Raw genomic sequence first — 25,120 nt, 5'->3', positions numbered from 1 at the left:
CGTACACATATACATGTCACAGACACTCACAACATACAAGGCATTCTTGCTACACTCATTGCCTCCCTCCCGAACACGACCGCGAGAAGAAAGAGCCATCGGAAGCTGTCTCCGTCTGGCTGGCAGTGAAGAAGGATTAGGGCTGCTCAATATTAAACAGGAGTCAAAAATGACAAACAGACTTCTAAACAGTATTAGAGTCTTAATGAAAGCCATCATGAGCTGGAGAGCCACACAGATATCACCCATAAATGGCCATAAATATCAGACCAACAGATGAGATCTTAGATATTGCAGCTTTGAACCCCATCAAATTACTTCTATTATAACTCATCAATAAATAACCAAGCTCAGCCTCATATTTAAGAGCTTATCGTGCTTTGAAGAATAGGCTCTGAGGCCAGACAGACCGGGGCTTGGGTTCTGGTTTGGTCCTGACTGACCTGGGCATGCCACTCTGCTTGTTTGAATCTCAGTTTTTTCATCTGTATAATGTGGATAGTTATTCTCTAAATAGGGACGCTATGGGGATAAAATTAAGTCCTGGACAGTTCTAATAATAATAATTTGTGATACTAATAAATTACTATCACAGTTACAGTTAACTTTCCTTATCTCTTGTTCCCTCCCTCCCCTTTCAGCTTCCTGGGGTTAAGAAGAGCCCACTGGCTGGCAGAAACATTGGGGAGAGGAGGAATAAAGGGAAGGGAGATGAATGGAAGAGGCAAGAGCAGGAGACTGAGGCAGGAGATGAGCAGGAGAAGGGAAAGGCAGAGAAAAGGAGGACCAAGCCCTCTGGCTGCCACACTGTGCCGGGCGCCCGCGCCTTCTTGGGTGGTGATTACTGGGGGGGGGGGGGGGGGCTATGGAGTAGCCACACAATTGGCCCAGCCTCCCTAAGATGTTAAAAATAATATCTTTACGAAGATATAATTCACATACTATAAAATTCATCCACTTAAACTGTACAAGTCAGTGGTTTTCTTTAGAGTCATAGAACTGTGCAGCCATTACCACCACAATCGATTTTAGAACACTTTTATCACCCCCAAAAAGAAACCCCATATCCATTAGCAGTCCCTCCTTTTTCCCCCTCCCCAAGTGCTCCGGCTGTAGACAACCACCAATCAACTATACAGACTTGGCTATTCTGGAACTTCCATGTAAATGGAATCATACAATATGTGGTCTTTTGTGGCTGGCTTCTTCTAGTACTTAGTATTATGTTTTCAATGTTCATCATGTTGTAGTATGTATCAGTAACTTCTTAAATTTCTTAATTCCAAGCCAAAATGGTGAAGGAACAGCGCTTACTATACTCACACATCAGCCAGTGTCAGAAATAATGGAAATGCTCCAATCATTTGCTCTAAGAAATCTCACTGAACCCAATTAGTCACTAAGTCATCGATTTCAGAGGTCGGGCCATTGGGAAACCAAAGCGCAGAGAAATAGAATGTTTTTTGAGAGTGTGCTTTTTGCACCCTCCATATGCTTCTCCTGAACAAAAACAAAACAAAACAAAACAAAATAGGCTCCAAGTGTAAGTGTCTCTTGTCTATGGTTTTATGATTTAGATTTAATGTTAAAAGACAAATGAGAGTCTCTTGGTATTCTGTCCATATGTCTCTCTCTTACCTCTTAAAAGTGGCAATTCCCAACTCTATTTTTACAATGTAAAAGGATGACTCTCCTCTAATGGTTATCTGTCATTGTTTATGTTTAAGGTAATTTTTTATGTTAAGACTGTAGCATTAAGAAGCAGGAAAGAACACCCCTGGGCCAAAGGTGGTCCCTGAAATAGGAGGGGCTTATCATCTAGATTGAAAAGGACTAGGCCATTCATTGGACTCAGGGAATGTCAATCATCTTTGCTTTATAACTGATGTGAAATGTGTTCCTTAGGGCAGCAATCCTGAGAGTTTCAGGAATGACGGTATATTTCTGTCCAGTTGACCCCAGAGACAGAAAATATTTAAAGATTAAATTGTTGTGTGCACCCTGGCTCAGTAGTAGAGTGTCGGCCCTCCGTGTGGAAGTGCTGGGTTAGGTTTCCAGTCAGGGCACACAGGAGAAACACCCATCTTCTCCTTCCCTCTCCCTTCTCTATCTCTCTCTTCCTCTCCTGCAGCCATGGTTTGATTGGTTTGAGCGCATCACCCCCAGCGTTGAGGACCGCCCTGTGGAACCTCCACCTCAGGCGCTAAAAGTAGTTCGGTTGCAAGCATGGCCTCAGATGAGCAAAGCATCCATCCCAGACGGGGGTTGCTGAGTGAATCCCAGTTGGGGTGCATGTGAGAGTCTACCTCTCTGTCTCTCCTCCTCTTATTTATATTATATATTTATTCTTTTTAAAAAATTGCTGTGTGCAGCTTCACTCTCTGTACTAATGCCTCCATCATTACCCCATGACCAGTAGGTGTTAATCTAGGGTGACGGGCAAAGAAGTTACACCTCATGCAAAATAAAACCAGACATACCACACTGACTTCTACTTACGCTTTAGGCAAACCCACCTAAAGAGGGTTATGTGAGGCCTTCTTTCTTCCCTATAAATTCCAATACGGATTTAGCTTGAATTACAGGGAGAGGAAATTGTCCACAGTCAGGCCAAGATAGAGCTTTAAGCTATTGAGTCTTTTGATGCCAGGAGGCAGTGGTAGCAGCCATAGTTAGAGATCCGGGGTAGAACTCAGATACTGAGGAGTATCTGCGAAGTTCAGTGTCATCGCTGGTCACTTCCTATCTGGGCCATTCCGTGACTAGTGTCCCCGGCGATCTCAGTGACTACTGTGAGAGTCACAGAACCAAATTTATTTTTAGAATTAAATTTATTTGAAAGTGAAACAATAACTATACCAAAGGGACTTGTATAGGGTCCTCTTTCATGAAATAAAAAGATACAATGCTGCCACTCTTTATAAGGTCAAGCATTGTTTATTAACGATGCCCCAAAAAATCTTATTAAATCCGGACACATGAGAACAGTACAAACTAATATCATACATGTGAAGTGTTTTGCATACCAGTGAGCACTGCCCTGGGACCGGGGTACCAGTGTGGGTCTCCTGTGGCTACTGCCCAGAAGTCCCCTAGCTCCTCAGAGAGCTGCTGTCCCGTACTCAGCACCTCTCTCATTCCATCTAGCATAGAGGAGACACTGGTCACATTCACCCAGCCCTAGAATTCTTCCCTCTATTGCAATTTACTCTTCATTGCATCCTTGGCAAATAAATAGGGGATCAGGTGAGGGAAACAGGATTCTGGGTAAAGTGAGGTGACTAGAATTTTCTTCATTAATCTGGCATGCTCCAATTTGCACAACGAGCATAAATTTGCATGTTGAATTCTAGAAGGTGGCACTCTAAGAATGTTAGGTAAAATAAAATTAATTCTTGTAATCCTTGGTTAGCATACTCAAACCCAATATTCCCCAGCTTGGCACACAGAATAGGTTTGCCTGCCTGCTTTCCTATTAGAATTATTTTATCGCACACTGAGTTCTGGCCGTAGAATCAGCGCTGGGAGGGGGCGGAACCTCCAACCTGCATCTGGTCTCCCAGCCATTTAGACTCTAATGGGGGAGACACCAAATAGATATTCATCAGCTACGTGGTTTTTACCGTAAGTTAAAGAAGCTCAGAGAGTAGAATTCATTCTGATCGGGGGGAGTTGGGATGGTTTTGAGTTCTATTGGGGGCATAAGAACCAAAGACACATGGAAGTGGCAGGAAGCTGATACCCTTGTCTTTCTACAAGTTCAAAATATCTGCATAGTTCCTTAGCCTGCTGCCTGTTCTTCCTCTTTCCAGGGAGGCTGTTACTGAACGACACAGCTCTTTGGGATGAGAGAGCTAAAGGCTGAGCCCAGCTGGCTTCAGAAACTTGGAAAAGGCCTGTGCCCATGGGTAATTGCTAGGTGGGCCTGAGACTGTGAGTGTGGCCAGCCCGCGGCAGAGAGAAGGATGCCAGCCTCGCCCGACTTCCTGCTGAAATCTGCTGGGCCCTGGGAAGCAATCCTGACACCAAGTAGTGGCTTGGCGCTTTCTGACTTCTCCATGAGCTGAAGTTTTTCCTGAGGCTTTAGAGGTGGGATCAGTCATATAATATGTGGGCTTCCTTTTCTTAAAGAAATCAAACAGACTCCCTGTGTGCCAGTCTCTAGTGGTTAGTGAGCTGACCACTGCCCAGCACTGCCAGGGCTCTGCCAGGACAATTCCAGATTTTGCTAGAAAGCTTCTTTCTTGAATGTTTGCTGTGAGCCCAGCACTGGGCTCAGTGCTCTGCATACATCCCCTTGTTTAACCCCTGCAACAACCTGATGAAGTAGAGGCTATCATTATGGACAATTTCTCTAGGAGGTAACTGAGAGCTTAATGAGAGTAGAGAATTTGGTGAAGTTTAGTAAGAAGTGAAGCCAGGATTCCAGATGCACCCTTCCCCCACACCATAGGCCACCCAGCCGCTGGCAGGCACCAGGGAGCGGGTGTGTCTGAGGCTGCGGCTTCCCCTGCCTGTCTTGCCTGCCTGGGGAGATGATGCTCTCACTCATCTCTCCCTGCTGCCACCCCCCCACCCGTCCCCACTGCCTCCAGAGCACTCCTGGAAGGAACCTCATGAAAGAGATGGAGGCACACTGTGTCCCGGGCCCGGGGACAGGTGACCTTTCCAATTCAGCACCTTTATAAATCTTACCTAATGAAGTTAAAGGGGGAAAAGAATTAATGAATAAATGAAGGTTAAATCACTCCCTGCAGAAAATTGATGCTGACAGCAGGGGCCAAGAAGAAAGCTTGGAAAGCAGGGAGCTGACCTGTGCAAGAGGATTCTAAAATTCCTTCCCCCAAGTCCGAGGGCAGTGTCAGGCTGGCTGAGTCTGAGACGGACAAGGAAGGCTTTGGGCCGTCCACAGCACACGGCCTGTAGGCGATGGAGGAAGGGGCCACAGCTTTCCCAGAAACCGGTTTGGGTGTGTAGATGTAGGTGTGGGCACGTGCGCGCGCATACACACACACACACACACACTCACACACACACACACACACACACACACACTCACACACACACACACACACACACTGTTTACACGTTTAACCCCTGCAACCAATCAAGACCCGGGTAGTTTGGGTCAGCCTGGCTCACTCCTGCCGTCCTGGGACCTCTGTGGTCTGTCTTCTTGTCAGCACCCACGTGTTAACCATCTCTGTCTCCTTGTCACTACCCTCAGCGGCCACCCCACGCGGCCTGGGCACACACCTCAGCCCCAGTGGCTCAGAGGGCCTGTGCATGAATGCACGGCTGGGCCCAGGGGGGAAGAAGAGAAAAAAGTGGCCCTGCCAGAAGCTGAAGCAGGAGCGGTGGAGGCTAAGGGGAAGCGGATGGAAGGCAGGAGACACAAGGCTAAGCTCCAAGGACGAAATCTGGGGTGAGTGGCGGGGGTAACACATGCTATTCTGGGAAATGCTGCAACTTACTAATGGTGGGGCAGGCCACCGGCTGGCCTGAAGCTCGGCTGAGCTCTCCAGCGAAATAAGGATGGCAGAGGAGGCCTGCCGAAAAGGATCAGCAGCAGAAATCCTCCCTGGTGAGAGCACTGAGCAGGAAAGATCAATAATTCTGGTTCCTTCTCCTCTCTGTGCCCACAGGTTTTTAAGAAAAAATGATCATAAAGACAGGGAGGCTCGAGGGACCAACATAACTTGCCCATCCTACGGTGTGATGAGGCCTCAGAGGCAGGAGGCCAGCACCAGGCTGATGATGGGCTGGGGATGTGGGGGTACCCTGGAGGGAGGAAGGCAGAGAGGCCCGGAGCCCAGAGATGACTAGATCAACCAATAAGTAAAAGGTCACACTGATGTTTCCAGGCACCCAGGGAGAAGCAGACAGAGAGCTCTGCTGACGGTAGGAGCTGACAATTGGCAAATGAGCTTCTGCAGTTATCTGTTTCCCTGCCTTATTCTTGTCTCATAAGACAGAGGCTAGAAATAGATGCAACTGGCAGATGACTTAAAGATGAAAAATGAGCAACATGTTAGTGTGGGGGCTTGGAGGCAGCGTCATGAGACGCTCGCGAGTGAACCAGCGGGAAGGCTCAGGGCTTGGCTGGAGCCGGTCCGGGGTTTGGTTCTTCCTCTGTCCCAGGCACTTGGCAGGGATTTGTTATTGAATCTTCTCTGCAACCCCAGAAGTCAGGTATTATTGTTAATCCCACTTCACAGGAGAGAAAACTGAGGCATACAGAGGATATGCCAGGCCCCACCAAAGATAGGCAGAGCCAAGATTTGAATATAGGCCTAACTGCTTCGGAAGATGAACTCTCTACACTACCCTGCAATGCTTCTTTTCATAGTTCTCTCTTTTCTTGTCTTCCTTCGTCCCCTGTCTCTCTTCCTAACCTTCATTGAGTGTTTATTGAGCACCTAGTAAGAGCCAAAAATTATGCTATCTCTTGGGGAGACAGAAGCAGCCCAGACTGACAAGGTCTCCACCACCAATCAGTGCTGTTGAAATGATTGAATGAATGAATGAGTGAAACGGTACCCTATTTCTCTTTTTCTCTTCCCATGAACCTGAGATGGGAAGAGGTTTTCATAGTCAGAGAAGTGGCTGTCCTGAGGGGGAGTGGGTTGGCCTGATCCCAAAAGGCCTTGGTGGTAGGCTTTGCCCAGCCCTGACTATGCTGCTTAGATCCATGGCCTGTCCCGGGGCTGGCTGGTGGGCTTGCTGCCAGGGAAAGAGAAATGCTGGGAAGTGCATGCATGCTTGCTTCCTCCCAAGTTCTACGTGGCTGCAGCAGAGCTGGGGGAGCCTGAAGCACCACCTCTTTGGGCCGAGGCTTCTTTCTTCTTGCTGAGGGTGGGTGGGTTGAGTCTACCTGGAGGCTGCTCACTGGGGTGCTATGACTACTCCATGAAAGTTGGTGTCTCCTAATCCTGGCCTTACGCTCCAACATCAATAAATCTGAGGACTATGCCTTAAATATGCTGAACTCTTTCATGACTCCATATTTCCCTTTACTGAAGAAAAGCTCCTTGGCTTTTTATTCTACTTGGTTAAATTAATTAATTTCATGATTCACCTAAAGCACCTTCTCTGGGAAGCCTTCCTTGACTCACAAGCTCTGTTGGGTGGCACCTTCTTGTGCATTCCCAGAGTTCTGCATACAGGCGTGTAGCTTGCTGCTGACTTGTCTGTTTCCCCTGTATACGAGTGACTTTGTGAGGATGAGCTCTGTGTGCCCAATAGGTCCTCAATGGTTCTTTACGAATTACTTGATGGCTTAGTGGTTAACTAGACACTGTCCTGGGCTGTCCATTTTTCTCTTTTCAATTTTCCTTCTGCCTGACTCTCCTCTCTGCCCATCTCCCTCTCCTCATCTTTAAACATTACTTGAGGGACAGAAGCTGAACCCTGACTATTTGCTAAGCCACCAACTGTTGAGGACACAGCCAATTCTTCCTCCACCTGGTGCAAATCTCAACTGCCAACCTGTTTGCAGAAGCGGGAGTGGGAATGACTGGTGGGGGGTGGGGGATGAGAGAGGTTACTCTGTGCTGAGTGGCAAAGGCTTGGGGAATTTCACTGTGCAGCATGCAAACTAGTAAGTGTTGACCGTGGCTGGGATGCTGGATCCCTGAGCTGGGCGGGTTACAGAAAGATCATAGGGCCAGCTGGAAAAATGCAGCCCAGTGGGGCCTTGGAAACAGAGCAAGCTCCGAGGAGAAGGAGCACAGACCTGCTTTCCCTGTGGGCATGGCCCTGCCCTGCTGTAGGGAACAGCTGTGTCAGTGTAGATGACCCCCAACACACAGGAGCCCTTGCCCCATCTTACTCATCCCCTCACACCCCTACTCTCACAAGCACCTGCATACGGGACCCAGGTCACCTTCCAAATGCTATGCACACAGTCGCTGTTTGAAACATACTCTGGGCTAAAAGAATGCCCCAACTGTCATTCAAACACAATTTGTGCGTTAGGCACAGGCTCCAGTCGGCCTTAGTCCAGATGCACTGGGGAGCCTCACATGATTAACTGCAGGCAGAATCCTAACTGCCCACTGCTCCATCACTCTCCCATCACCCCTCTGCCATCCCTCTACCCTCCCCCCTTCACCAACTCCCTGCAGCTCAAAGTTGAATTCTAAATTTCATCCCTAGAACCAGCCTCAGAGAGAAACTTTGTCCTGTAGGCAGCACGTGTAAGCAGCTGGCCAGAACTCACAGGCATGAGAAAAGGCCCCCCAATATGTGTGTAAACCAGCATAGTTCATCACTTTCGGTTAAGGAACGAGAGGCCTTGCTTTGGAGAAACTGACTTATGGTCAGCTGCCCCCCTCATGGGAACCCTGTGTTCGTGGAACCTCACCTGGATAGAAGGCCTGGGATGTTTGCACGAGAAACCAGCTGGAATGGAGACCAACTCTTTTCTCCATCCTGCTGCGCATCCAGGACCCCGGCCCTTAGGAAGGAGCCTCATCGACTTGCCGAGTGCCTACCCCATCTCCACCCTCTCTGGGGGAGACCAGGTAGCACCCAGAACGTCCCAGCGTGCTTCTTTCCGAGGGGTCGCCAACCTCGCCTTTCTCCCTTGCCCCTTCCCTGATGCCTGGTCCTTCTTTGCCACCTCTGAAGCTGGTCTTCACATCACAGTAACTGTCCTCGCCATCAGCAGATGGAAATAACTTTTCATGACAGCTCCTCTGATGTTGCCATCTTTTGTGTGGCTCAAAACACAAAATGAATCAGACTCTCGGCGTCTGATTGAAGCCTAATTGGAAATCCAAAGTGGCGCTACATGTTATGGTCTAAATAAAACACATTCAATTACACAAACTCAACACAGGGAGCACGAGGGAAGGCTCTGGAGATAAAAAGTGGGCTGCAGAGTTCTGGAGTGTCATAATGGGGTCTCAGAATTTGGCTGGATAAGGAAGACTAAAGAGGGCAAGCTCAGGAGCTTTCTAGTCTAAGAAGCCCCGGTTGGGGCCAGCCACTGAGCCGATATCAGTTTGCCTGGTTCCCACATGGTGTCTCACCCAGGATGCTGAATTGGGGCTTGGGTGTAGTGTCTCTCATGTACTTATCTGTTCTTCATGCAAAGGTTTTCCTTTGCTAGACAAGCTGAGCTGTGGATGGGGGTAGAGAGTGGGTTGAGGGTCCCTGAATTGGTCTTCTCTGTGGTGGGGAGAGGGTGGGCGGGGCAGGAGCTTTGCAAGCACACAGGTGGCCACCTACACCTCAACCCCAGCTCTGCCTCCTAGGAGTTGTATGAATGGCCTAATCAGGGCACCTAACCTTGCTGAGCCTTCCTCACGTGTCAGATGAGGGTGGCAATACTCGTCTTCCAAGGTTGTTGTAAGGAGTGGAGACAGTGCTTGTGAGGTGCCTGGCCTGTAGCTCAGGATAAATGCAGCAGTAACTTTGGGCACCACATTCTCTCTCCACTCTGACCACTGGGGACAATGCCTGTGACTGTTTGTGTAAGGCCCAGAGCAGTGCTCACTACCTATTATTGTTTTTTTAAACAAAACCATGCATTGCTCCAGTCTCCACGGGGTGTCAAGTGGAGATCTGTGCGTCTGCGCTGGTCTTCTGGAGCCTTGAATGACCCCTCTGAGCCCTTTCCGGTAATTTAGAGCCTGGTGGAAGTGCCTTCTGCACTCATCCGGCCACTAGGGGGCGTCATTTTAGAAAACTAAAGGTGGATTTGGCTTCTGAAGTGTGGGGTGTTCTAGCCTTGCTTTTTTCCAGCTTGGTGGCCCTGGGCAAATTTCTTAGCCAGATTGAATTTCAGTATTCTTATCTGTAAAAAAGGCCAGGAGATACCACTTATCTCATGAGATTGTTGTATTAACTGAGGTCATGTCTGTAAACTAAAATAAGAAAAAAAACCCCACCTGACCTACATGTTAGTTATCTGATTCCAACACATCTTAAGGTAGAGCTGAAAGGCAAGGCAGGGTGGTGATGTTGTTTTTTAGGTGTGGCTCTATGCAGAGCATGATCTGCAGGGCTGGGCCAGATGATTATGCATGGGGGCACAGCCGTAAAGATATAATTACCACTACTAACATTTACTAAGCGGGTAATATGTGCCAGGTGCTTTTCAAAGTGCTTCTTATGTATTCGTTCCATTAACTTAATCCTCCAGCAGATCTCATAATTATGACCGTTTTGCAAAAAAAAAAAAGAAAAAGAAAAAAAGAAAAAAAGAAAGAAAGAAAACTAGAGCACAGAGAGGTAAAGCAATTTGCCCAAGGTCATCAGTAAGTAGCAGAGTCAGCACTTGACCTAGGCCAGTAGACAGAGTCTAGAACTCATGCTCTTCGTGGGGTCAAGAAACCGCCATTCTCAATCATGACCTGCTTCTTTATAGTCTAGCTTGGGAGACATTCCTTCTCAAGAGTCACTTCCCCCTTAGTCTCTGGTCTTCAACTATAAAATAAAGCCCTACTTTTCAAGAGATAATCTCTAAGGCTCTACCAGCCCTGGATTGCTGTGTCAGAAAAAGGTTGAATTCCCTGGCTACATGACTCCAAGGCGGGACAAGGACTGGTTTCTGGCTGGCTGGTATGAGTTATTTCAATCACTGAGTGCATGGTATAACTCTACTGTAGCAGTGCTGACTCTATTTGTAATTTATTTATTCACCAATCTTCCCACCTGGATGTGACCTCCTGAGGGCAAGGATTCTATTTTATTTATCTCTACACAAAAGCACACTTACCAGTGTGGTCTTTGCACTGGAAAGAGCAGAAAGAAATCAAGAAGGTACCGATCACCTGACCAGGCAGTGGCGCAGTGGATAGAGCATTGGACTGGGATGCAGAAGGACCTAGGTTCGAGACCCCGAGGTCGCCAGCTTGAGCACGGGCTCATTTGGCTTGAGCAAAGCTCACCAGCTTGGACCCAAGGTCGCTGGCTCAAGCAAGGGGTCACTCGGTCTGCTGAAGGCCCACAGTCAAGGCACATATGAGAAAGCAATCAATGAACAACTAAGATGTCGCAATGAAAAACTGATGATTGATGCTTCTCATCTCTCTCCGTTCCTGTCTGATTGTCCCTATCTCTCCCTTTCTCTGACTCTCTCTCTGTCTCTGTAAAAAAAAAAAAAAAAGAAGGTACTGATCTTCACGGCAACCCTATTTATAAGATCTTTCCTGGAATATTACTTAGAAAGACTGCCCCTATCTGTATCTGCATATGCAAATGCTTGTCAGGTGGACAGCTCTATATATTATACATGGTAGACACCTAAAGGTCTATTGAACAAATGAGTCTGTTTGCAAATGATATGCAAATCTTTTCCTATTTTAATTTGACCTTTGGGAACACCTTCATGGAATCTCTAGGGCCCAGGTTGTTTTAATTTTTTAATTGAAAGCCTTTTAACACAGCCACTTCTCTTTCTGGCTTGTGCTGAGTGAAGCTGTTGTCAGGCTGGGAAAAGAATGCTGGGCTGGACCAGGTTAATTAGGATTAATTATGGTTCCTCTTGTAATTAAGAGGATGGCCTAGGTAAGTACCTCCCCTCTCTGGGCATCAGTTTCCTCATCTTTAAAATAAATGGTGGGTGGGGGGGAGTAAGAAAAATAAAATGAGTGGGGGCCCGGGGGTTCCTTCCGGTATCGAGGCACTAGGAGTTCCACTTTCTCGGTCATGGGAACACCTTTCTAGGCGGTCAGCGTCAGCGTTAAGAGATACCTACCTAAAAGCAGAAGTGAAATCCCTTGCCAAGGATTAGAGAAAGAGTCTCCAGCCTCCCTGCCCTTCTAGAGAAATAGTTTTTTTGGTACCAGTTCTTTTAGCCTGGGCATTGTGTTTAATCATTTCTTTCCAAACCAAAGGATTTTAAAATAAGAAGCTGGAGTTTTCTCTCTTAAGTAAAGCAAGCCAAGCATCTGATTAATAGGGTGGGTTTGCATTCCCTTTCCCTGGTGTGAAAATATTTATCAGAAATGCTCCAATGAGAATATTAATTGTCAAGGGATCAGCTCTGTGTCGGCCTCTTGGAAATGGGAGGAGGGGTAAGGGAGAGGTAAGGCAGAGGGAAAGTGAAAACCCAGGCTTGAGGTGGTCACTGCTGCCTGTGCCCCGCCCCCGGGAGGTAGGATTTCGCCCCGCCCCCAGGAGGCAGGATCCCGCCCCGCCTCTGGGAAAGGTTCTGAGATGTACGCTCAGCTCCTGGCCCACATTGGGGGTCCGCGTCCTTAACCAGAAACACATGTGCATCAAAGGCTCGGATTGAAAGTGACATATTTGAAAACAAAAGTGCAGCAGAAATTCGCTTATCCTCACTTTCCTAATCCACAAACTCTGTAATTCTCCCCAAAGTCCCTCAGGCTCCACTCCAGCCCCTGCAGCCTAGGGCCTCCCAGCCCCAGGCCCCGGCGGCAAGCAGGGCTCCTGTTACTGAGACTCCACCGCCTTGTAAAAATATACCTTGGCACGCTCAGCCTGCGCCCTGGGAAGCCTTATCACCCGGACTAAACAAATGTGCACAATCAAAATAATAGTTTGAGTTGTCAAAATAAATGGGCAGGGGACATCTGGCAGCATGGTTCCCATCTTTTTTCTTTCCCTTCCCCAAGTCTTTAGATGCCTTTAGGGTTTGCCAGGGCAGTAGCTTTAGCCACAGGTAGGATACTTATGATTACACTTGTATCACAATAGGCGCTTTGAAAATGCTTCTTGTTTTGGGCCCTGGGTCCAGTTTTATCATTGACAGGCCCTCCCCCAAACCAAAGAAACCCAGCTAGTTCTCTGGTGAGACCAGCTGGATACCACTGGGATGGCATGCTGAAGGGGACTGGTGTGTCCTTCCCCACCCCACACAGGGTCTTCACCCAGTGCGAGGCACTGGAGGGGTCTGTCCTTACGTGAGACCTTCAGAGAAGGGGGCTTTCTAATCTTTTAAAATAAATTTTGTTTCTAATAACACGATGTAAAGCTAGTAGGCATGGCCACCATCACAGCCGCCTGGCCCATGCAGGTTCTCATTAGATTCGGACAGTCGGTAATGAAACAATGGAGCCAAAAGCTGGTGGGCCATCAGCTTTAATTCTAGCTTGCACTTGGTGGGCAAGAAATACACACAGTGGGAAGACACTTCCCTTTCCATTCAGGGCTCCCAGAGCCACTGACTTATCCGAGTTTCCTAGAATCAAAGGTTTCTAGCTCACCAGCTTTATTCACCTCTGTTTTCCATCCCCTTCTCTCTACACAAACTCTGCACAAACTTGTCCTTCAACACTCTGCCATGTTGGCTGATTCTCCTGGCCTCCTTCATGTGGACTTTCTCTGCTCTCTGCTCTGCTCTCTCCTCTAATGCTAATCTCAGGAACCGAGAGAGCAAGCTCCTGGTCTGCCCCCATTTTATAGTGTAGAAATCAAAACCTTTAATCCAATATACAAATAAGGAAGTCTCTGATACAAAGTCACTTATCTGAGGTATAATGGCATTCTTCATGAGAGTGCACCACTCTACATCATGCAATCAGTCAAAGGTGTGGGGAAAAGCTTAGTCTTAAAACTAGCCTTAGGCTATAAGAATCCTGCCTGCTTACAGCCTGTCCCTCACACCCAATACAAATTATAAGCAAGCAAACTTATATATCATATCTAAAAACTTATTTGACCAACACATCAAGTCAAAGTGTTTTGTGCTCCTACTCTCTCTTTTTTTTTAAAATATTTTATTTACTGATTTTTTAGAGAGAGAGGAGAGAGAGAGAGAGAGAGAGAGAGAGAGAGAGAGAGAGAGAGAAGGGGGAAGAGCAGGAAGCTTCGACTCCCATATATGCCTTGACCGGGCAAGCCCAAGGTTTCGAACCGGCGACCTCAGTGTTCCAGGTCGATGCTTTATCCCACTGCGCCACCACAGGTCAGGCCTGTGCTCCTACTCTCATTAAGGCAGTGGTCCCCAACCTTTTATGGGCCACAGACCGGTTTAATGTCAGAAAATATTTTCACGGACCGGCCTTTAGGGTGAGACGGATAAATGTATCACGTGCCTGAGACAAGCGTCAAGAGTGAGTCTTAGATGGATGTAACAGAGGGAATCTGGTCATTTTTTAAAAATAAAACATTGTTCAGACTTAAATATAAATAAAACGGAAATAATGTAAGTTATTTATTCTTTCTCTGCGGACCGGTACCAAATGGCCCACGGACCCGTACCAGTCCGTGTTCCGCGGCCCTGGGGTTGGGGACCACTGCCTTAAAGGACTGAAAGTGAGGTGGTTAAAAGGTCATCTCCCGTAATTCATGAGGATGAGTTTCCTATAATCCACTATAATCCATTGCCCTTCATGGCAAAGGTGGACCACCAGAGAGGACCACCTTCTGACTGGGCTGATGCAACATTACCACAGGAGCCCCGATGCTCTGTGGCCCCATGACCCTGGGGACAGGAAACCACGTATCTATCTTCCCTGGGCTTTGTTTTTCAAAGTATGCTTATGGGCCTCACACATCAGATTTCCCCGGGGGTGGGGGATGGTGGCGGCTGTAGGGACATAGAGGCAGGTGACAGGGAGAACTATGTGACTTCTAAGGCTAAATTACGAAAAAGGCAATAAAGTTTCCACTTTATTTTTGCAGCCCTGAGCTGCTGTGTCTGCCATGAACTGCCGTGCTCCTGAAGGCTGACTGTCTCAAGGCCACCATGTTGTGAGGAAGTCCAAGACACATAGGGAGCTTTGCCTAAGGCACACTGGTCGCCAGTCCCCACTGCCCCCAGCCTTCAAGTTCCCAGGTCTCCAACATGTAAGCAGAGGAGCTTCCAGATAATTCTATTCCCTAGCCATTATAGTCACCCCACACCGTTCATGTTGCAGAGAAGAAAAATGCTCTTTTTGGTGCATCTCATCTAAATTTCTGACTTACACAGTTTGTGACCTTAGTAACTGGTTGTAGTTGTGTTGTGCTCCCAAATTTTGAAGTGATTGATTATGTAGCAATAAGTGCCCAGAGCAGTGTGCCAACTACAGACAAGTATCAGGGTACCGAGAGCTGGGGTGAGTAGGCACTGCTTGGAGTGTGGCAGGCCATCATTTGCAATGAGCTTGAGACTTGATTTACTTACCTGAGGAGGCCAGAAATGAAAAGCCCCATGAACAGCCCCTTTCTGGCCAAGTGTCCACCCATGCAGCCAGACAGAGCCCTGCAGGTGGGGGCATGACCACGCCTTAGGACCCCTTCCCTTCTCTCCACAGATGGCGCAATACTGGCCTTCCAGGCCTCACGTACAGGCCTGGGGCTGCCTCTGTGTGTGTCCAGGGGAGCAGGACTGTTTAGTCTGCTGGGCACATTCCTGAATTTTTAAAATAAATAGCAGATTATGAGCAACTCAGCCTGATGCTGTCACTCAGCCAGGCCAGAGGCTTTGGAGGCTTCCCTTGGGAGGGAGCCACAGGGATGGCAGGTTGGAGATGTTTGATGAGACTAGAATTCTGTCCCAGCCGTAATTTAAGTGGAGATGCTTCTAGCCCTCTTTGGAGTCACAGGGAACTTCTAATACTACTACTAATAACAACAATGATAATGATAAATGATCACTACCACTATTTGAAAGCACTAACTATGTAGCAGTCACAGGGCTGGGTCATTTAAGTATATTTTTTCAATCCTCATAATAGCTGCCATTATTTGTCCCATTATACAGATGAAGAAACTGAGGTTGGTGAAGAGAAATAATTTTCTCAAAGCCACATGCCCAGAAAGTGGCTATAGGTTGAGCGAAGGGCAATCTGACTCCAATGCTCCAGCTCTTAACCACTGTGCCATACTACCTCTCCAAGCCTTGAAATATACAGCAGCATCTCAAGCCCTGCGCCACCCGCCCCTGCCCACACACACCCATGACCGGCCTTTCTGCTGTTCCCGAGGCCCTTTCCAGCCTGCATACAGCCATTCTCCACTGAGACTCCTTTTTCCCATTTCATCCTTCGCTGGATCATTTTATGCCTCTATTCCCTCTGTTAATTCAAACTAATTAAAGTATAAAATGGAATAATTGCTTCCATCCCCATACTCTTTTTCTATCCACTCAGAGTACAGTTAGATTCTCTTTCGAGGAGTGGCCAGCCTGAGAAGTTGGGTGGAAACTGGGGCTATCAAGTTTCTCTTCATCTTGTCGCTTGGTTTCTCGCTTGGCTCTTAGCCTGATTTTCCCTGGACTTGCTGTCTGACTTCCATAAGACACTGAAGATAGGAGAGTGACTTGCAGTCCCTCCCATAACATCTGTCAATTCACTGTTGAGGAGGCGGGGTGGATTTTTCTAGGGAAGAACCAGGCATCCTATCAATAGAGGCTTTGGGTGAGTAACAGGATTGGGGAATCGGTTCCTAAATTTTCCCCTGGGACTGGCTGGCCTTAGATCTATTAACAGTACATTAACCCAGCTTGTTAGGCAGTGGCTCTAACGAACCAACACTTCTGACTAGTCCTATTCTACTTTTTAATTACATTTAATACACACACACACACACACACACACACACACACACACACGGAGGGAGAATGAGCTGTACTGAATTGTTCTATCCCAGTGGGTAGAGGAAAACTTCCATAGGCAGAACTTGAGACCTGAGACTCGGTTTTACTCTCATATGGCATTATGGATATAACAGGTGCCATGTTTGGGAGTGGGGGAGGAGAATAGAGAGAGAAGAGTTGGGGACAAGATGAACACAGGGATGAGAGAAGGTCACCCAGAGGTTTATTATAAAGTGAAGTGATAGGAAGGCTATTCCCATGATGTCTTCTGAGGTTTTAGGTCTTTCAGCGAACTCTAAAGCCATCAAAACAGATAAGTGTTTGCCTCAAAACAGAGATACACTTATCCATACCTCCATACCAGCCAGCATTTCTGCCCCCTCTGCAGGGGTCACCCTTTGGGGAAGAAGTTTCTGTGAGTACACAGGGCCCTGTAAACTTGGAAGCCTGTCCACTGTGTTTTTGGTGTTGTTTTCTGGAGAGGAGGAGAGTCTCAGTGCCAAGACCATAAACAAACGGAAGAGTTGGAGTTATTTTCTCCATCTTTACAGGTGAGGAAACTGAGTCCCTGAGAAGGTAAGGGTCCAGGTCATCCAGCTTTCTAGAAGTGGGGCCAGGACTAGAACACAGGCCCCCTGGGTGCTCTACCCTGCCACTTAGTTTCCTCCTAATCACGATCTCAGTCACCACCCCTCTGAGTCGTGTTACTGGAAAGCCTGAGGGCATAAAGGAGCCATATAAAATCTTCATGTCAACCGTTTGCGTGGTGCCCGGGCACTGTGAATCAAACTCCCATCTGTTGTCTCCACTGAGCCTCATGTGGACCCCGTGAGACCACTCAGGTGAAGTGACTTGTCTCAGGCTGCCCAGCTATTCAATGTGGAGATAGGATCCAAATCAAAGAGGCAGACTTCAGAGAGAGCCCTACCATCTGATGCAACTCCTTTATAATAAGGGAGGTCATTGAAGCTGTGAGGGTCCAACTTCCGGTTACAGTGAAAGCTGAACTAGAACCCAAGCCATCTGACTTCATTTTCATTAACTGTTCTGTTGACATACATTAAAGAGTTTCCTTTAAGAGATCCGGCTGTCGGGGAAGATTCTGTACTCATGGCTGCTCAGACTCAGACAGATGGGCCTTCTGAGCGGTTCTTGGCCCTCATCCCTGGCCAAGCCTCTGGTGAAATCACCTGGCTACTTATTTCTACATGATTTACAGCTTTCCAGGTGACAGGCCTTAGAGTGCACTGCAAATCCCCCTTAGACTCTGCCTGCTGCTCACAACTCCACCTGGTATAGGGTTTCCCGGGACAAACATGTTACCTACTAGAGACAGCCCCAGGCATTCAACCCAAGCTCTTCCTGTATCTTCTCAGTGTGATTGGCTACTACTGAACCCTCTGTCTGGTGCAGATTGTAACAAGAACTGTCAGCTGAGACAGAAGGAGAGGACATTTAGAAACAAGCATGTGGACATTTGCTTTAGCCAAGGCTGATGCTCTCAGAGGGGACACCAGATATGGTCTCAAGAGATCATTATATTCCCTAAAGACCACTCATCAATCCTCATTCTTAGCCTAGGCCCTCTCCTTTGGCCAAATTTTAAATGCAATTTCAGAAAACATCCCATTTGAGAAAAAGATATGCCATCGAAAAAAATATGTGCCTTGAAATCTTCTCAGTTCCACTAAGGTCTCATTTGTCACTTGTTTTTGCTGTTTCTGCTTTTCCACTTCCCTGGGCTCAGAGAAGCCAAGGAAGTGCTTTTGCTCAGGGTAACCCAACTGGTCCTCAGCAAGATATAATGTCTTTTAAAAGTATCTTGTATCATGTGGGTCTATTTGATCCCTTATACGATCACTTTATCTACCCATCCGAGTTTCCGTCTATCCATCCACCCTTATCGGTGCATATTCTTGTAAAAGTGTCTGACATGGTGTTCAGTAAATGTTAACAAGCTGTTGCATTTTGGGTAGGGAGGTTTGGGAACTTATCATCTCTTCTTCATGTAGTTTAAATTTGTATAGTGAGTACCTATCCCTTTTTTGCTTGTTTAAGAAATAACCTTTAGTCTATAAAAAAAGAAGAAAAAAAAAGCAGAGTATTTATAGACTTAAAGATGTTATAGATTTCTGGGTATGTGTGTCTCTCCCTCGTTAGACTGTAAGCAACTTCAGGGTAGTGATCAAGTCCCATTCATTTTGGTGTTGTCCCAGTACATTGTTCCTAATAAATATATTACCAGTAGTGGGGTTTTATTGAACAATAGGTCAGTGTTTACTTCCAAGACTGTCTTTCACACTCTAGGTCAGGCACAGCCTCCTCCAGCTCTACCGGGTTCCCATCTGGACCTGTTTATACCTCAACTGCAGGGGCCACATGAAAGGAGGTAAGAAGACAGGTGAGTTCAAGAGGATCTGGATGTAATTTGCATGTAATTAGCATATGATTTGTGTCATCTATTCTCCAGAAGTAATTTTCAAGTTAGAGCTGCACCACTGCTTCCCTCACACTGTCATGTGCCCATTCGCCTCTTCCTTCCTCCCTCCACTCATCCATCATTCCTGGATTCAGCATGCCCACACTCAGAAAGAAAGGAGTGAAAGAGAACTCTGGGTGACACTGATCAAGGACACCTGGAACCTTGGCAGAGTATTTTGAGAAAGACACATGATCTAGGAGGTACCCTGTGAAAGCTTGTTGTTCCTCCAGCCCCAAATCCTTGTCTAGCCTAAGTCGTTGTCCTCAGCACCAAGAGAGTTTCACAGTCCTTTTTCGCCACCTTTGGCCTTTATCTTGCTTACCGTGTTCAGGTCAATGGCAGGACCACAGCTTCTGCTGAACCACTGCTGAACCACTTATTGAATGAATGGAAAAAGCCGGCCTGTCCTAAGGTCTTTGCTTTCTGCATCTCTGCTGATTTGGAGAAGCCCCCATCTCCCCTGCTTCTCTTGCCCTTCCCCGTGGCTCTCTCTGCATTTGCCTTCTCTCTGCTCACACATACTCAGAGCAAGTACAATCCAGGGAAATAATGCTTCATCCCAGAGGGAGGAAACCTGGCTAGTGGTGACCCAGCAGAGGGTAGGAGTCTATTTCCCAGGGCTCCCCAGCTCGGCAGGCAGGGCTTCAGCTTCTCAGTGCGAGCCAGCTTCTACCCTTCCTCGGTCTAAAACACAGGCCAAGATTTTTATCTCCTGGGTGGGGAGGCCCTCTCTTGGGTCTGTCTCTCCCAGGATTTGGCCCAGCCTGGAGGCCTGGATTATTTACACCTCTCTGGCTCCCCTGAGCAGCAGACTCTGTGGGCCCGGGAGCAGTAAATCTACCTCCTAATCACACCAAGCTGCTCCACGCAGTCTGGCCCGTTCTTGCGGGGCTGTTCATCACGCGCTGAGACAGGGGCTGTGGCCTAGAGAGGAGCCTGCGGGAAGTGGCTGGCCCCTGTTGCTTCTCTCTGGCTCCCTGCAAAAACTTCTATGGTCTCTGCTCTCCTAGGCCCCTGAGCAGCAAGCCCGGAGGTCTCCCCTGTTAGAGGGAACAGCTCCTGAATAAAGGTCACAGGTTATCAGTTTCTTCTGGGTTTCAGAAAGGAGGGCTAGGTGCCGGTCCTTACCTGTCTCTCCGACATGACATACAGATAGCGCTGATCGATGGAGAAGGCCATGTCCCGGAGGATGGGGCTCCCATCTTTGAGCACAGAGACCATCTCATACTGGACCCCACCATGGGGGGGACCATCGGCTCGAATCTGCAAAAGAAACAAAGGTGTCCTCAGCATCTTGTTCTCAGCAGCCTCCTGTGAGTGAAGGACCTCAGCCAGAGCAAGTTGCTTTGCAGAGATAATGGAGAATGCCACCCCATCACCCATTGCTACCCTGAACCAGGTTGGGCTGTAGGGAAGATAGAGGTGCCCCTAAACTCACTCAGACCAGTTCCACCAAGAAGAATCCTTCTCTAAGAAGTCTGAGTGTGCTGAGTCTGGGATTCCTAATGGTAGGTTTATTTGTATATATAAGCCCTTAGGTATAATTTTGAATATCCCTAAGTGGTCATTCTTGTGTGTATCTACGTACATTTACAGCATAGTGTGATGGGTGTGTGTGCAAGTGAGTGTGTGCTCGTGTACACTTATTTGTGTTTGGGATGAGAAAGTCAACATCGACACAGTGTTTCCGTCTCAGGGGAGAAAGGGAGGAGACCAGCAGGACAAGCACACAAACCATCAAAAAGCTGGTCAAGCAGAGAGTCAAGACTTTCAGGTCTCAGGAAGGTCTTTCTGCCCCCAAATTGATCCTCGGACTGTCTGCAAAGCCCCCTCTGTGAGAGCTGGTAAGGGGCGTCCCGGCTCGCTCTCTCAGAGCCCATCCCAGCGTACTAAGTCAGAGAGGACTTGGATGTCATCTAGGCCAGCGCTGCTCAGACTGGGCTGCACATTAGGATCATCTGGGGAGTCGTAAAGAATATCGGTGTCAGGGCCAGGTCCATTTATCAGAACCTCTGTGGGCGGGGCCTAGGCAGCTTTGGGGGGTTTCAAAGCTTCCCAGGTGGATGTAATGAGCAGCCAGAGTCTAGAAGCCCCGCTGTAGCCCAGTGGTTTTCAAACCTGCATGCTGAATCACCAGTGGGGCTTGGTAAAATACATTACTAGGCCCATACTCAGAGCTACTGATTCGGTGGGAATAAGGCCTGAGAATTTTCATTTCTAATAAATTCCCAGGTGATGTGGATACTGCTGATCCAGGCTTCGAGAGCGCTAATCTAGTCTAAGCAATATATGTATAGAATACTGAGACTTGGTGGGGAGAGGTCCCTAGGTCATCCAATAGTTGGTGGCTGGGAGTGCTTGGTCGAATGTGCCCCCACCTACAGGTTTTTGTTCCCAACATAACAGCGGACTATTGACCAACATTCCCCTCCCTGGTGGCTCCCTTCTGAGTCTGCTACTCACAGAAAACCGCCGGGCTCAAGCCCCACTTCCTCCACAAAGCCTCCCCGCATCTCCGTACCACACTAATTGCACCTCTGCCTGATGCCTTTCCTACCAGACATTTTGTCCTAGGATTATAATCAGTTGATTTGTTTATGGTGTACTACTATCTAACTTGTATTGGTGACCTATTTAAATTGTTCTCTAACTGCTTCACATGTGCATATGTCCATCAACATTTTGAGGGCAGGGATTGTGTTTTCTATTGCACTCACAATCCTCTAACCCCGAGGACTAGACTGGGGCTAGGAACACAGCTGGTGAAGCATAAAAGGGAATGCCGGAGAAATACTTGTTGAAAGAACATAAACTATGAACTAACTAATAAAATATTGTGGACTCTTTGCTAAATCAAAATGAAGTCAAAAGATTTTCTTTGGAAGATTTTAAAATTAAGTCTTCCTGTCTCGATTCCCTTTCTAACCATCTCCTCCCCTCTGACCGGTTCTCCCACCCTGAATGCAAGAACCATGGCTTGTTCATCCCAAGGGCTGACCCTGGTGCCGGATGCCACAGTAAACATGTCAGGATGCACACTGGAGGCACTTTTAGTTCCTATTGGCCGAATAGAAAGGGTTAAGAGCAATAATCATTGCAGAGTTGGGGAAACAGGACCAGCACTTCCATTCATATTTCTCTACCCTCCTGAGAACTGCATACTCGAGGGGCCTGAAGCATACCTGCTGGGTGGAAATGGACTGCAGTGGGTGGGAGGCAGGCCAAAGACCGCTGTGGGTGGGAAACTGTGGGGCCCTGGATTTCCTAGTGGCAGCAACAGCAGATTCCTGCCTGAGTCCCTGCTCCTGGCCCCAGGGATATCATGGAGTCAGGGATATCATGTTCTCCTCACCCTCTTTGATGGTTGAGTAGGTGGCCTCTGGGCTTGAAGATGAGGACTTAACCTCAGTGGGACCCACTTCTCTCAGCCATTCCTACCCCGGTAACTCCCCTTGTGGGCTAGGCTCTCCTCTTTCCCCTAAGGGAGCACTTTTGCTCCCTTTCTACCTGGTTTGTAGCTTCTCCCTGTTCAGAGCTGTTGCCTTGGCAACTGTCACTAAGCCCCTCCTTTCAGGAGAGGGGTCAAGCCCCATTTAAGTCATTCTCGAAGGGTAGAGAAAGAGTCAGGTCAGTAATGGTGGTGGGGCTGAGGCTCCCACCCACCTCCTTGAGCCAATCTGACCATGGATTCAGGTAGAGGGAAGAGCCAGGGTCTATATCTGGGGAAACATCCCACCATTAAATTGGTTCCCCTTAACATCAAAGCAGCATCCCCTCTTAGGTGGACAGATACCAAATTTCCATGAGATCCTTCCCGAAGTGCAGTAGCATTTGGTCACAAAAGTACTCGTGCTATTACCGGAGGAAGAAGGAAGGTGTGATAGTCATGACTTCTGGCTGGCTTGACCTCAGCTTTCTGTCTCCACAAAGGAGGAAGCCCAGGTGCTATTTCTTCCTCTGAAGGGGAACTGTCCCTGTGGCTCTCACCACCCTCCCTGTGACAGCGGCTCCTCTTTTGTGAGATTAGGTCTCCTCAAGGCACTGGCTCGGTTCCAGGAGCTTAGAACCTGCCCCCTCCTTCAGGCCTGGCCCACAATCTCTGTGCCCCAAAAGGCCAGTTAACCCCCCACCAAGCGGGGCGCCCCTCTCCCCACAAGCCCGGGCACTTGCCTGGATCCCCAGCAAGGTCTGGACACAAAGTCAGAAGGAGGAGCGCCACAAGCCGGGCCTTCCCTCCCTGATCCTTGGAACTAGATGGTCCCCAGGGCCAGGCTGGAGCTGGATCGAGCCAAAGACAACTTGTCATCACATCTGCGGCTGCGTCCCAGGTTAGAACCAATGCTGGGCCTTTACCTTGTACTGACTCAGAGACCTAAGCAGATTCTTTGTTTTGTTTTTTTTATTTCCATCTGCAGCACCAATCATTTAATAAACCAGTAAAAGCCAGAATCAAATCTATATAACTCTCAAACGTCAGAGCTAAAACCACACCAGAACAGAAAATGTTCTTGGAACTGAACCTGAACTAAGCTATCCTGTTTCATTCAGCCTGAATCCCTGGAGAGAAGAGCCGTACTGCCCAGGAAGGCTGAGCCTCTCACTCCCTCCTTCCACGCTCTCTGCCTCCAGCTCGTGTGACCCTCCCAGAAACCTGCAGGGGGGCACAGAGGAGGGACAGTGGGGGCCAGGAGACCGGGGCTTAGGGGTCAAAGGAAATGAGATGGGGACAGGAGCTGGCAGGCAGAAGGCAGGGGAGGCCCACTGGGCAGCAGAGGGCTTTACCCTCCCCAATTCTCTTTCCCCCCTCAGGCCACCCACCCGAGTGGACAGAGTACAGCTCTGCGGTTCAGGGCTCCTGGGTTTCTGGTCTGACTCTGTTCTTGCCTGGGCTTCATTTCTGCCTAATGGTATACTTTCAGATCGGTTACCTCATCTCTCTGGGCCTCAGTTTTTCCCTTCTGGATAAACAGAAGAGACAATCTGCTCAGTGCCTGTCCCCGGAGAATCATAGACGTGTAAACGGCTGGAGCTCCAGGGCTTGCTTTGGAGCTCATCTCTAAGCCCTTCCATTCAAGGCACGCAGCTAGCAGTGATAAAAATGGGGCTCAAACCGGCTCCCAGCCAGTGGGTCCAGAGGAAGGACAGGGCTGAGGGACACTAGGGACTGGGGGGGAGGGGCCGGCTAGGAAGCAGGGAGGGGGCAAGCACGCGGTTGCCTGGAGGTTGCCTAGATCCTTCCGTCTTGGATAAGAAGATTTGCGTCTCAGAGTTGTCCCCCAGCCTTGCCAGACCCAGGATGGTAGTGAGGGGACCGGCAGGGAGTCCCAAACAAAAGTAGGATTTAAAAATCCAACTGAGTGTGTCTATTCTATGGTGTCCCACAAACTCACAGTTTTTTTTTAAACTTGTGTCCCCAGAGCCAGGTTTCAATGACCACAGGACAACAATAAGCTGAAATAGGTCATGAATCCAGTCCAAGAGAAGGGCATTATCAGACCAAGCTGCACAGATGTCCACACCCAGCCAGGCAGGGGAAGAGCGAGGAGGCAGGGAGAGGAGGGAGGAGACGCTGACAGGTGGAAGCCAGTTACCTGAGCAGGTATTTCTAGTGGGGATCCTCCTCTCCTGAAAGGGCCAGACCTCAATAGACATACAGAAGCTGGCCATTTCGCTTGTACAAAACTCAGAGTTGGGATAAGAAGGACGATGTGCCACATGCAGTGTGGCAGTCTTTACTGAGACCGGGAAAAGGGAAGATGTGCCTGCACTGTCGCACAGGGAGATTTCGGCTAGCTCTTGTAAAAATTCCTGTCCCAGGGAGCCCTCACTGTAGAATGAGCGACCACAGGACGCTGTCAATTTCTTCTCAGGAGGGTTTTGAATCCAGGATAACCTCTTTTGTTGCAGGGGTAAATGTGGTCCTGCCTGATTTTCAAAGGAAGGGCCCTGTCCTAAAGAATTTTATAATAGGTGCTGCACTATCGCTTTTACTATGTGCTAGGTGCCATTGAAAGCGCTTAGCAAAAATTAACTCATTCAATCCTTACAAGCAGCCCTGAGGTAAACATTATTATGATTTCTATTTTGCAGAGAGGAAATTTCAGGCATGGGAGAGTTAGGTGACTTTCCCAAGACCACAC

General features: G+C 48.2%; 1 protein-coding gene across 1 annotated transcript in view; it reads right to left on the bottom strand.

Moving 5' to 3' along the window:
- Positions 1–25,120, bottom strand: part of PLXNA2 (plexin A2) — a 211,250-nt gene that overhangs the window by 92,103 nt on the left and 94,027 nt on the right. Inside the window, exon 4 of the mRNA XM_066361837.1 lies at positions 20,109–20,243. Within this exon, the coding sequence (XP_066217934.1) occupies positions 20,109–20,243 (135 nt within the window). The remainder of the gene's footprint in view (positions 1–20,108; positions 20,244–25,120) is intronic.

This window comes from Saccopteryx leptura, chromosome 2 (genome assembly GCF_036850995.1).
Source record: "Saccopteryx leptura isolate mSacLep1 chromosome 2, mSacLep1_pri_phased_curated, whole genome shotgun sequence".
Taxonomy (NCBI): domain Eukaryota; kingdom Metazoa; phylum Chordata; class Mammalia; order Chiroptera; family Emballonuridae; genus Saccopteryx; species Saccopteryx leptura.
Note: the sequence above shows the minus strand (reverse complement) of the source record. Positions and strands in the feature narration are given on the sequence as shown.